Source organism: Clarias gariepinus, chromosome 7, assembly GCF_024256425.1.
Source record: "Clarias gariepinus isolate MV-2021 ecotype Netherlands chromosome 7, CGAR_prim_01v2, whole genome shotgun sequence".
NCBI classification, from domain to species: Eukaryota; Metazoa; Chordata; class Actinopteri; order Siluriformes; family Clariidae; genus Clarias; species Clarias gariepinus.
The window spans coordinates 1,692,248-1,704,268 of record NC_071106.1 but is presented as its reverse complement, the minus strand read 5'-3'; the positions used below and the strand labels follow the sequence as shown (position 1 = coordinate 1,704,268).

The 12,021-nt window shown below is 44.7% G+C and overlaps 1 protein-coding gene across 1 annotated transcript in view; it reads right to left on the bottom strand.

Annotated features, from left to right (window-relative positions):
* Positions 1 to 12,021, bottom strand: part of LOC128527502 (NACHT, LRR and PYD domains-containing protein 3-like) — a 41,316-nt gene that overhangs the window by 6,595 nt on the left and 22,700 nt on the right. The window contains exons 5-7 of the mRNA XM_053499922.1: positions 3,834 to 4,001; positions 2,643 to 2,816; positions 1,974 to 2,147 (exon numbers count right to left, since the gene is read on the bottom strand). Of these exons, the coding sequence (XP_053355897.1) occupies positions 1,974 to 2,147; positions 2,643 to 2,816; positions 3,834 to 4,001 (516 nt within the window). The remainder of the gene's footprint in view (positions 1 to 1,973; positions 2,148 to 2,642; positions 2,817 to 3,833; positions 4,002 to 12,021) is intronic.

Here is a 12,021-nt window from a genome sequence, read left to right as displayed (position 1 = left end):
CGTGCCTTGCATTGTTTACGGCGACTGATGTCATGAATAACGTTTGAAGCCTCGCTGCGATTGGCGGTTCAGGAAGTGGTTCGAATCTTGCCGCCATGAACTGACTGATATAAAGCCCAAGCTCTTTTTTATTTAGGGGCTCTGAATGTTATTCCTGATGTATATTGTCTTTAGGATTATAGATCTATTAATTAATAAAGTGTTGCCCCTCTGTAAGGGTTAACCCCTAGAGGGCGCCAACGCGCCCAAAGACTCTGTTTGTTTGTTGTGTTTTGTAGTTAGTTTGTGTGAAGAGGACTTCATTTCCCATAGGGCACCTGGGTCAGGTGATGGAAGCATGCACCTGATCCAGGTCAGTCATTAGTTAAGTTATAAATAGCCTGACTAAAGCTTAGTCAGGCGTGTAACATTTGTTATGGTTGTTTTGTGTTGGTTATTTTCAGTAAGACGTTCTATTAAAGATTCCTAAGTGCTTTTGGAAAAGAGCTTTTTGTTTTGAATATATAAATAAAAGAGTTTATCTGGAAGGTCTCGTCTCAGCCTCTGCAACTATGCCACAACACCGACACAGACAGCCTGCTCATGACACCCTCCCCCCACCACAACCAGTGACACATGCCTGTCCTTCTCTTCTTTCCTTTTTCCAGTAACACTGCCACAGTTTGAAAAGACCTAATCACATCCTGCCAGACTCACATCAACTAAGCACTTACAATGTCTTATTATTATTATTATTATTATTTCACCTGCTTAGTAACATTGCCCCAGTTGGAAAACATCATTGGTATGTGTGCTAGTACCATGGAGCATTATAAGGGGTAAAGGGGATATAAGTCTTTTATTCTATTTTGATTCATTTTGGTGCTTCACATATGGAACATTTATTAAGATTGAATCTAACCCTACTATATTTCTCCCTGGTTGTGGTTCTTTAGACAGATGAGAACACAGCAATCACACTCAAGTTCAAGAACATTTCAGTGACGTGATCTCAGTCCACTTCCAAGCAAAGTCAGAAAGCTGTGACTAACATGCTGTGTGTTTTGGGGTTTAGGGCTTTTTGGTAGATGTGAGGTGCAAACTGAGCCAAAACACAGAGCTGTAGTGCTGCAGAAATACAGTGTGTTATGAAGATTTACATCAATGAACTAAAGGAATACTTGACAAAAGCAAAGTCTTTGTACAGACACGTCTTCTCCAATGTTCTGTGTGGATGAAAACATTTTATTTGACTGTAAAGTCTGTAAAAACTACAAAATTAATAATTCATGTCAATGCCAGATGTGTCTGAGTTTTTCTGAAACTGCTGATCTACTGGGATTTTCACACACTTCACAGTCACCAGATCTCAATCCAATAGAGCACCTTTGGTATTTGATGGAACAGGAGAGTTGCATCATGGATGTGCAGCGAACAAATCTGCATCGACTGTGTGACGTTCTCATGTCAATATGGAAAAAATCTCTAAGGAACATTTCCAGCCCCTTGTTTAATTTATGGTCACGAAGAATTAAAGCAGTTCTCAAGGTGTAAAGGGACAGATGCTCAGGCCGGTGATTATTAGGAGAACACGAGAGTGAAAATGTGGTTGCTGCTGAGGATGTTACATAAACAACCAGTTTGTTACATTTCTTATAATTTCTTTAAGTTAACCTACATCATTAGATTATTATGAAGAAATGGGGGAGGGGTCAAGACTTGACACAGTACTGTAATTTTGCTATGCAAGAGGTTCTGTTCTAGGCCCCATCAACATTCAGCCTCAGCTGCTTTTTAATGGGTTTAAACTCACAAACCGACTCTAACGTAACTCACATTCTCTTGTTAAGTTGTTCTCCTGACTAAGATTCATTGTTACTCTAAATGCACTGCTGAATGAGTGACTCTATAATCAGTTCCTACAGGATACAAATATACTGACAGTGAAGTAAAAATATCACTGATCCAGTAACTTATGCTATTAAATGACATACACAAGTTTCTGGAGTTTACAGGATGAACTCTTCAGTAGAGTAGAGATCTGTTTCACTCCTGCATTTCCCAGGGTGTTCTCACTCAGGTCCAGCTCTGTCAGGTGTGAAGGGTTTGAAGTAAGAGCTGATATCAGATCAGTACAGCCTCTCTCTGTAATACCGCTCTTACTCAGCCTGCAGACAGAGAACACAGCTGAGACACAGATCTTTAAATACAGAACAGATAACCAACCATCATAAACATTAAACATTTATAACTAATTACTCTGTCCAGGCTGTACACACAGTGCAGTAGACTCTTTATCATCACTGTGTGATAAACATCCATCAGATTCACAGCAAATCACATCAAATCCAGAAGTGTTGGTGCAGCAGTAACGATTACAGCAGTAGTTTAAACACAATGGTAATGTTACAGATTTAAATGTGTGTAACTCTTAATCATGAGGTTTATTCAGGTCAGTGTTGAATGCGGTGTCTATGGCGTGAACGCTGGACATGAGGAGGGAACACACACTGCACTTTAGTCCCTCACAAACATTCACATACTCTAAGAGATAATTTACCAGGATAAAAAAAAAAACACAAGCACCCTGGAGCTGTGAGGTGGAAACACCAACTACTGGTTCTAAGGAGAACAAGATTAGGTGCAGAAATCAGAACACACACCTGAGTTTCTCAGGTCTGCAGTGTGGATCCTTCAGTAGAACAGAGAGCTGCTTCACTCCTGAGTCTCCAGATATTTTCCCACTCAGATCCAGTTCTCTCTGCAGTAAAGGGTTTGTACCCAGAACCTCAGTTAAAGAAGCACAGGCTTCCATCGCCTCAGCACTTTTCAACAGACTGCAAAAAAAAAACAACAACACACAAACAGTACAAGTGTACAGAATTAGACTTTAGATCTATTAGTCTGATATCTACACCTAATAGCCTGATATCTGAACCTAATAATTATAATTTGTTCCAGAAGCGTGCTTGTGTATCAAAACACTTGTATATTAAAGTGAATTTCCTCCATAAGAAATAATGAAAACTCAAATGATTCGTTCCACAACACAAAAATATTTAAATAAAAATATTAATACAAAATACAAAGTAAAAATAAAACCTGCACTTGACCATCAAAAACACATACACACACCCACCTCTGCGTGAGCACGCACGCACACACACACACACACACACACATACAGACAGACAGACTCACAACTTGTCCCCCGTGGGAGCGCACACACATACAAAAAAATTAAAACATGCTTTAGAGAAGAACTATTGGCTCAGTTGTGATCACGTGACTTTCGGCATCTAAACAAGAAGCGCATGCGTGACACATGATACTCAATGATACTTGGTACTTATAAATTAAGTTTCGCTTGTTTAACAAGACAAACATTTATTAAACTTTTTTGCTTGTCTTGGGGAACGCTCGCAAACTGGGTTACTCGCAATCTGAGGTTTCACTGTATAATCCTTTTTAGTGGATCCGACATAAATATACTTTTAAGTGTAAAGATTATTTTACCAGTTTAAATGTGAAGATCAGGACAATATTACCCAATTTTTTGTTACAGTTCCTTATGTCTCATTAATTACTGTGTGAAAATCACAGCACACAAGTGTAAGCTTTAAACTGTTATATAGTATAAAAATGTTGAGCAGTAGTGAGTCACAAAAAGGTTTTTTTCCAAATTCATGTGAACCAAATGAAACGTAAATATCACACCTCTTTTCACACTTGCTTAATACACACATCATTAACATATTTGATATTTAATGATAAACACCTTCATTCTGTAACATCCCTACATATGTTCATGAATTTGATTTTATAATAACTTGTGTTATGTATATTTTCCTCACCTCAGTGTGTTCAGTGTACAGTCTGGATCCTGTAGTAAATCAGTGAGCAGCTTCACTCCTGAGTCTCCAGGGTCGTTCCCTCTGAGATCCAGCTCTATCAGGCGAGATGATTTCAGAGCTTCAGCCAGAGCAGTGTATCCTTCCCCTCTTATACTGCAGTCTGAAAGTCTGGAATAAAAAGTAAATCAATATAAGGGGATAAAAGTCTTTTATTCTCTTTTGATTCATTTTGGTGCTTCACATATGGAACATTTATTAAGATTGAATCTAACCCTACTATATTTCCCCCTGGTTGTGGTTCTTTAGAGAGATGAGAACACAGCAATCACACTCTACTGGGATTTTCACACACTTCACAGTCACCAGATCTCAATCCAATAGAGCACCTTTGGGATGTGATGGAACGGGAGAGTCGCATCATGGATGTGCAGCGAACAAATCTGCATCGACTGTGTGATGTTCTCATGTCAATATGGACAAAAATCTATAAGGAACATTTCCAGCACCTCGTTTAACCTATGGTCACAAAGAATTAAAGCAGTTCTGAAGGTGTAAAGGGACAGATGCTCAGGCCGGTGATTAGTATACTGCTGATGCTGAATGCTGAGAGTTTGGAGAACACAAGAGTGAAAATGTGGTTGCTGCTGAGGATGTTACATAAACAACCAGTTTGTTACATTTCTTCTAATTTCTTTAAGTTAACCTACATCATTAGATTATTATGAAGAAATGGGGGAGGGGTCAAGACTTTTGCACAGTACTGTAATTTTGCTATGCAAGAGGTTCTGTTCTAGGCCCCGTCAACATTCAGCCTCAGCTGCTTTTTAATGGGTTTAAACTCACAAACCGACTCTAACGTAACTCACATTCTCTTGTTAAGTTGTTCACTCCTGACTAAGATTCATTGTTACTCTAAATGCACTGCTGAATGAGTGACTCTATAATCAGTTCCTACAGGATACAAATATACTGACAGTGAAGTAAAAATATCACTGATCCAGTAACTTATGCTATTAACTGACTTACACAAGTTTCTGGAGTTTACAGGATGAACTCTTCAGTAGAGTAGAGATCTGTTTCACTCCTGCATTTCCCAGGGTGTTCTCACTCAGGTCCAGCTCTGTCAGGTGTGAAGGGTTTGAAGTAAGAGCTGATATCAGATCAGTACAGCCTCTCTCTGTAATACCGCTCTTACTCAGCCTGCAGACAGAGAACACAGCTGAGACACAGATCTTTAAATACAGAACAGATAACCAACCATCATAAACATTAAACATTTATAACTAATTACTCTGTCCAGGCTGTACACACAGTGCAGTAGACTCTTTATCATCACTGTGTGATAAACATCCACACGAGAAAACAAAGAGGAAAAATGAGGTGAGGTGCTTCTGCTAGCATTTACATCACTCAAAAATGCTTAACTGTAATGAACACATGCTGGGTTTAAGTCCCACCTTTGTGCTCTTTGTCACAGCTAAGACAACTAAACCAATCATAGATACAGAAGGTGGAATTTGTCAAAAGAAAAAAAATGTTGTCTGTATCTATTAATGCTATAATGAACTCAGGGCAGTTAGCTGTACTTTAAAACACTTAAATGTAACGTAATGTAATGTTTGGAACGTCTTAAACAGGCAAAGGCGCAGCCTTTTATAGACACGTGGTTGCCAGGCAACGCCACAATCAGCCTGGATAGGCCGCACCTGGTGGCATGTCTATATAAGGGTCCTGATACCTCCACACTTCGTGCGATCATTTAGGTAGCACCAGTAAGGTATCAGGGTCAAGACAAAGACTAAGGGAAAAGAAAACTAAACAAAACAAAAGATAAGCGCGCAAAGAAAGAGACAGAGGCAAAGCCCCAGACTCTGCCTTCCTAAGACGCCGGCGAGAGAGAGAGAGAGAGAGAGAGAGAGTGCACTCTCGGGTTAAGTATAATGTTCGCACAAAAACACAACCCCTCTCTCTCCCATTAAATCCTCAGTAAGGGTGAACGCCCCGAGAGGATACTAGTTTTTTGTTTCAGTTTCCAGAGCCCCGTCCGTTCTCGTGCAGACGGCGGAGCTCTGTTTATTTTTTGTGTTATCAGTTTTTATTTGTTTCCTTTTAAGTTCTCTTAACACTAGAAGCGCCGAGCAGCGGTCATTTGACCGCAAGGGGGTAAAAAAAAATAATACTTCACACTCGATCAAATTCCAGGACCCTCCTTTCATGACTTTTCCTAGTTCCGTGAGCTTAATCACCCTGTATGCTTACATTTTTAAAATCGCACCAGTAAAAGCCAGTATAAAGCTATTTTGCTCTTATTTACGTGAAATCGCTGACAGCTGCGCGGCGGCATGACGTTTCCTGCCTTTTCCAACCTGCGATTCTCATTTCTCTCAGCAGATGGCGCAAGGAATCGCGCATACTATCTATGCGTCATTCAGTGCGTATGTAACTATCTCAGGTTTCAATCCATATATGCAGTTTATATATATATATATATATATATATATATACAGTATATCGACAACTTGCCATTCATTCTGGGGTTGATATTCAGCGATATTTTATAAGGACATTTAGGGAATTTCGCTGTACCTAATTTTATATTGTTTTGAGAAAATTCATTAGTTTGTTCAATCTGTTAGAAGCTTCCGTGAAATTATGTCTAAAACAATATTGTTTTACATATTACATATGTAATGACCCCTCCTGAGGATATAAAGCCTCATTATTAAATTTGTATAAATCAGATTTACCACAGCAGATAATAAACTATTAAACTATTATTATTATTATATAAACCACGATTATGCCTCCGTTCGTTCAGTCGAAATCGGCGGAAACGTGGTTCACTTGGCCGCGGTGTATTATAAACCTGCGGAATGTTTCACTGCTTATGTTCATGTAATAAAAGCGAGGGAAATGTGGAAGTGATGTGTGGCCACTGAATGAGAACTAAATCAAAGATTTCGGTAACTACACTGAGTGTAACATCTGCATAGTGACACTAAACAGCTGAACAACTTCACTTTTCCGTTTACCTCTGAGAAAAAAAAGCTGTATTTTTTTGTTTATATTCAGAGTAACACCTTCCAACCACCTCTCATAGTCTATTGTTAGTTTTAATGATTTGGCAGAAACTAATTATCACTACATAAGTACCCCAACACCATTGATCATGAGTTTCAGCTGAAACTAATTCTATACATGCAACAGAAAATGTAGATGCAGATTCCAAATGTATAAAGATGCATGCTATATATATATATATATATACATACACTACACAATACGGTATTAGATACATACAGACACTACACAATACGGTATTAGATGTCCCTCATGTCTCTGTTCTCGGCTGTGCGTATTCATTCACAGGCTGCAGCACACGCGCGCGCACACACACACACACCTCCCTTGAAGCAGTTGCAGCGTTTTTTAAGTTACAACAAGCTCAGCGATGAGTATAAGAATACAATAATGTAACAGTTTGGTCTGTGTAGTTAGTGCCCTTGTATAGAATAAATACTGTAAATGAATAACACATTCCAACCACCTATTAAGAGAGTGCCATAGTTTTGCAAAAATACTTGCAAAGCATCAGCATACATTGGAGGGAACTTTTGAGGTGGTCAGTGATTGATGGCACGGTCGTTCGGAGGGGGTTGTGATCACACCTACAGTTCTTTTTTTTCTAAGCTGTCCGTCAAATATCTCTCCACTTGAAATGGAAGCACAAAATTGAGGGGCAACATGCAAGAGATTTCAGCATCTCGACGCACAGTATAAGCTGTTTATGAAGTACTGTTTACTAAACTTAGTGGACAATTGATGACGCGTCGTAGCTGGGAAACGTGGAACGTAGGGTGGATCCGTCGCATGGACGAGGGGAGTAGGAGTCGAACTGCACATGGGTTGATTATCCTGGTGATGGTGAAGGGTCCGATGAAACGGGGGGAGAGCTTGCGTGAAAGGGTTCTCAAGGGAATGTCCTTAGTGGCGAGCATGACTCGGTCTCCTACCCGGTATCTGGGGGCCTTGGTGCGGTGGCGGTCTGCCTGTTTCTTATAAGAGGAGCGGGTTCGTAGCAGGGTGCGTCTAGCGCGTAGCCATGTTTGCTTGCAGCGGCGGACGAAGTGTTGGGCTGACGGGGTCTCCACCTCTAGTTCCTGGGCTGGGAAGAGTGGAGGTTGGTAGCCTAAGCAGCACTGGAACGGGGACAAGCCTGTCGACGAGGAGGGCAGAGAGTTGTGGGCATACTCAACCCAAGGGAGGAATTTGCTCCAGGTGGTCGAGTCCCGAGTTGTCATGCAGCGGAGGGAAACCTCTAGGGCTTGGTTCATCCGCTCGGTTTGTCCGTTGGACTGAGGATGGAATCCAGACGATAGACTGGCAGTCACTCCGACAAGTCTGCAGAACGCGCCCCAAAAGCGAGAGGTGAACTGAGGGCCCCGATTCGAGACGAAGTCTGTGGGCAGACCATGGAGGCGAAACACGTGGAGGACTAACTGCTCCGCAGTCTCCTTGGCGGAGGGCAGCTTAGGGAGTGGGACGAGATGCACTGACTTCGAGAAGCGATCTACTACGGTCATAATGCAGGTGTTGCCATCGGACAGAGGCAGGCCAGTGACAAAGTCGACGGAGATGTGTGACCAAGGACGGCGGGGGATCGGTAGGGGTCTGAGAAGACCGGCAGTTGGTTGGTTGTGAAACTTAGCTCGGGCGCAGATGTCACAGCCTGCCACGAACCTGGAGACGTCCCTTTCTAGTGTGGGCCACCAGAATCGCTGTTGGGTAACGACACGGGTCCAGGCGGCCCCTGGGTGGCAAGACAGACGGGAACCATGGGCCCATTCCAACACCTGAGAACGTAGACGGACGGGGACGAAGAGGCGATTCGGGGGAACATTGCTTGGGCCGGGCTCCAGGGTCAGGGCCTGCTGGACCTTGGTCTCGATGTCGAATCTCAAGGCTGCGATGAGACAGGAGGGAGGTAAAATGGTGTCGCATGGAATTGGGTCCTTAGGAGAGGGAAACTGGTGTGATAGGGCATCTGGCTTAACGTTCTTAGAGCCTGGTCGATAGGAAAGAACAAAGTTAAAACGTGAAAAGAATAACGACCATCAAGCTTGATGTGCGTTGAGTCTCTTGGCGGAACGAAGGTACTCTAGGTTCCTATGGTCTGTCCATACCAAAAATGGGAGCTCAGTTCCCTCTAGCCAATATCTCCATTCCTCCAGAGCCAGCTTGATGGCCAAGAGTTCTCTGTCTCCCACGTCGTAATTCCTCTCAGCTGGGGATAGGCGACGGGAGTAGTATGCGCAAGGGTGCATTTTATTATCCTGGGCGGACCTCTGGGAGAGAATGCCACCAACCCCGGTGTTGGAGGCGTCGACCTCCACCACGAACTGGCGAGAAGGGTTGGGGATAATGAGGATGGGAGCAGAGGTAAATCTCATCTTGAGCTCGGCGAAAGCCTTCTCCGCCTCCGTGTTCCAATCGAAACGGGTCTTCGTGGAGGTCAGGGAGGTGAGTGGGGCGACGACAGAGCTATAACCCCGGATGAAGCGGCGGTAGAAGTTGGCGAAGCCCAGGAACCGTTGTAGGTCTTGTCGTGAGGTCGGAGTGGGCCAATTGGAGACTGCCTCGACCTTGGCTGACTCCATCTCGATCCTGGAAGGGGAAATGACAAAGCCCAAGAAGGTGGTGGAGGATGTGTGAAACTCGCACTTCTCTGCTTTGACGTAGAGGTGGTTTTCCAAGAGCCTTTGTAGGACTTGACGGACATGACGTCGATGTTCCTCCAGGTCGTGGGAGAAAATTAAAATGTCGTCTAAGTAGACAAACACGAAGACATCGCGCAGGACGTCGTTAACGAGGGATTGGAAGACGGCAGGGGCGTTGGTCAGGCCGAAGGGAACGACCAAATATTCGTAATGTCCTGTGGGTGTTAAAGGCCGTCTTCCATTCGTCCCCCTCCCTGATACGGACCAGGTGATAAGCGTTCCGTAGATCAAGCTTGGTGAAGATGCCGGCCCCCTGGAAAAGTTCAAAGGCGGTGGTCATGAGAGGAAGTGGGTAGCGGTTCTTAACGGTGATCTCGTTGAGACCCCTATAATCGATACAGGGGCGTAGGGACCCATCTTTCTTCTTCACAAAGAAAAATCCTGCCCCTGCTGGAGAGGAGGACGGGCGGATGATTCCAGCGGCTAGGGCTTCTGTGATGTATGTGTCCATGACACCACCCTCTTAGTGGGTTAGGGAGTATAAGCGGCCCTTCGGAGGTAATGATCCTGGGAGAAGGTTGATAGGACAGTCATACGGTCGATGTGGTAAAAGCGACATGGCCTGGGTCTTGCTGAAGACCTGCTTGAGATCATGATACTCAGTGGGGACATTGGAAATATCCAGAGTCTCCTCAGGTTTGGCTGGGGTGGGGAGTGGATGGGCGAGGTGCTCTGGGAGGAGGTGATCTCCTAGCAGGGGGAGACCTCCGGGTAGGGCGTCTGGAACGAAGACGTGAGTCAATCCTCCCCGCAAGATCCATAAGCTCGTGAAAGTCTGAGGGAAGTTCACGGGCGACTAGTTCGTCCTTGAGTGCCTCTGACAACCCTTCCAGGAAGACGTCCGCTAGGGCTCTGTTGTTTCATCCACTCGAGGCGGCTAGTGTCCTAAACTCAATAGCGTAGTCGTACGCAAAACGTGATCCTTGGCGAAGGCGCAGTAGTCTGGTCCCGGCCTCCCTGCCGACGTGAGAGCGGTCAAAGACCCTCCTCATCTCTCCTGAAAAGCTCTCAAAGCTCTCACAGCATGAATCGCGGGCGTCCCGGAGGGCCGTACTTCACTCTCGGGCTCTTCCGGTGAGGAGCGTGATCACGTAGGCCACCCGGGACCTTTCTGAAGAGAAGGTGGAGGCTTGTAGTTCAAAGATCAGTGAACATTGAGATAAGAACGATCTGCAGGTTCCCGGTTCCCCTCCGTAGGTGGGAGGGGCTGGTAGGCGTGGCTCGCGTGGGGGCTCTGAGGTTACGACCTGAGCTGTGGGCGTCTGGAGATGCTGCACGCGGGCTGTGACATCAGCTAGCGTCTGCCTGGTGGTGACGAGCTCCTCCTGGTGTTTTCCAAGGAGCGCGCCTTGACTCTCCAGTGCCTGTCTCATTCTGTCCAGTCCTGCTGGATCAATAATGGCTGGATTATTCTGTCACGAAGGCGGGCTTGGTGGATGGATCCAGAAGCAGGTGCAGGAGCAGCACGCGAGTGGCTCTAGTCGAACACTGTAGGTGCGTGACTGAGTAAGCAGGTGCGCGCCTGGGGCCATGAAATCCGTATGCGCGGAGTAAATGCAGGGGCGTGGCGGGATGCCGTAGTAGGGAGAGCGTGAGCTTGGGTCGTGAGGCTAAAACGTGAGGACAAGCCGTAGTCGGGAGAGAGCGAGCGTGGGTCTGAGCCGTGAAATCCGCCAGCGTAGCGTCGATGCCGAGACGTGAGACTAAGCCGTAGTCGAGTAACGAAAGTGAAAGTCCGAAGCCGTTAAATCCAAGAGCAGTACAAAATCAGAATCGTGAGACAAAAGGCGAAATCGAAAAGACAGGCGAGGTTGGCAACGTGAAACTACATGAACAAAAACGCGAGAAAACTGCGGCGAAACAACACACAATAATCCAGCGGCGAGGCAGCGCACTGCGCTTCCTTATAAACTGGGTGAAATCAGCGCCAGATGGGAAACCGGTGTGCTGGCGGGGCGGTCCGGAAGGAGCGATGACAGCGTGGAAAAGCATGACCACGTGATGAGAGCCTGACAGCGTGGGAAAGAAAACGTCAAATAAATGACACGGTCTTTGATCAGCGCGAAGCTCTGAGGGCGTGACAATATATATATATATAGAATTAGTTTCAGCTGAAACTCCTGATCAATGGTGTTAGGGTACTTATGTAGTGATAATTAGTTAATGCCTAATCATTAAAACTAACAATAGACTATGAGAGGTGGTTGGAAGGTGTTACTCTGAATATAAACAAACAAAATACAGCTTTTTTTCTCAGAGGTAAACGGAAAAGTGAAGTTGTTCAGCTGTTTAGTGTCACTATGTCATAACCAGTGAAACAACGTGGACTCATCGCTGTGCTTGTTGTAACTGAAAAAACGCTGCAACTGCTTCAAAGTCTTTCCACTCCGTGACCGCTGAAATCCGACACG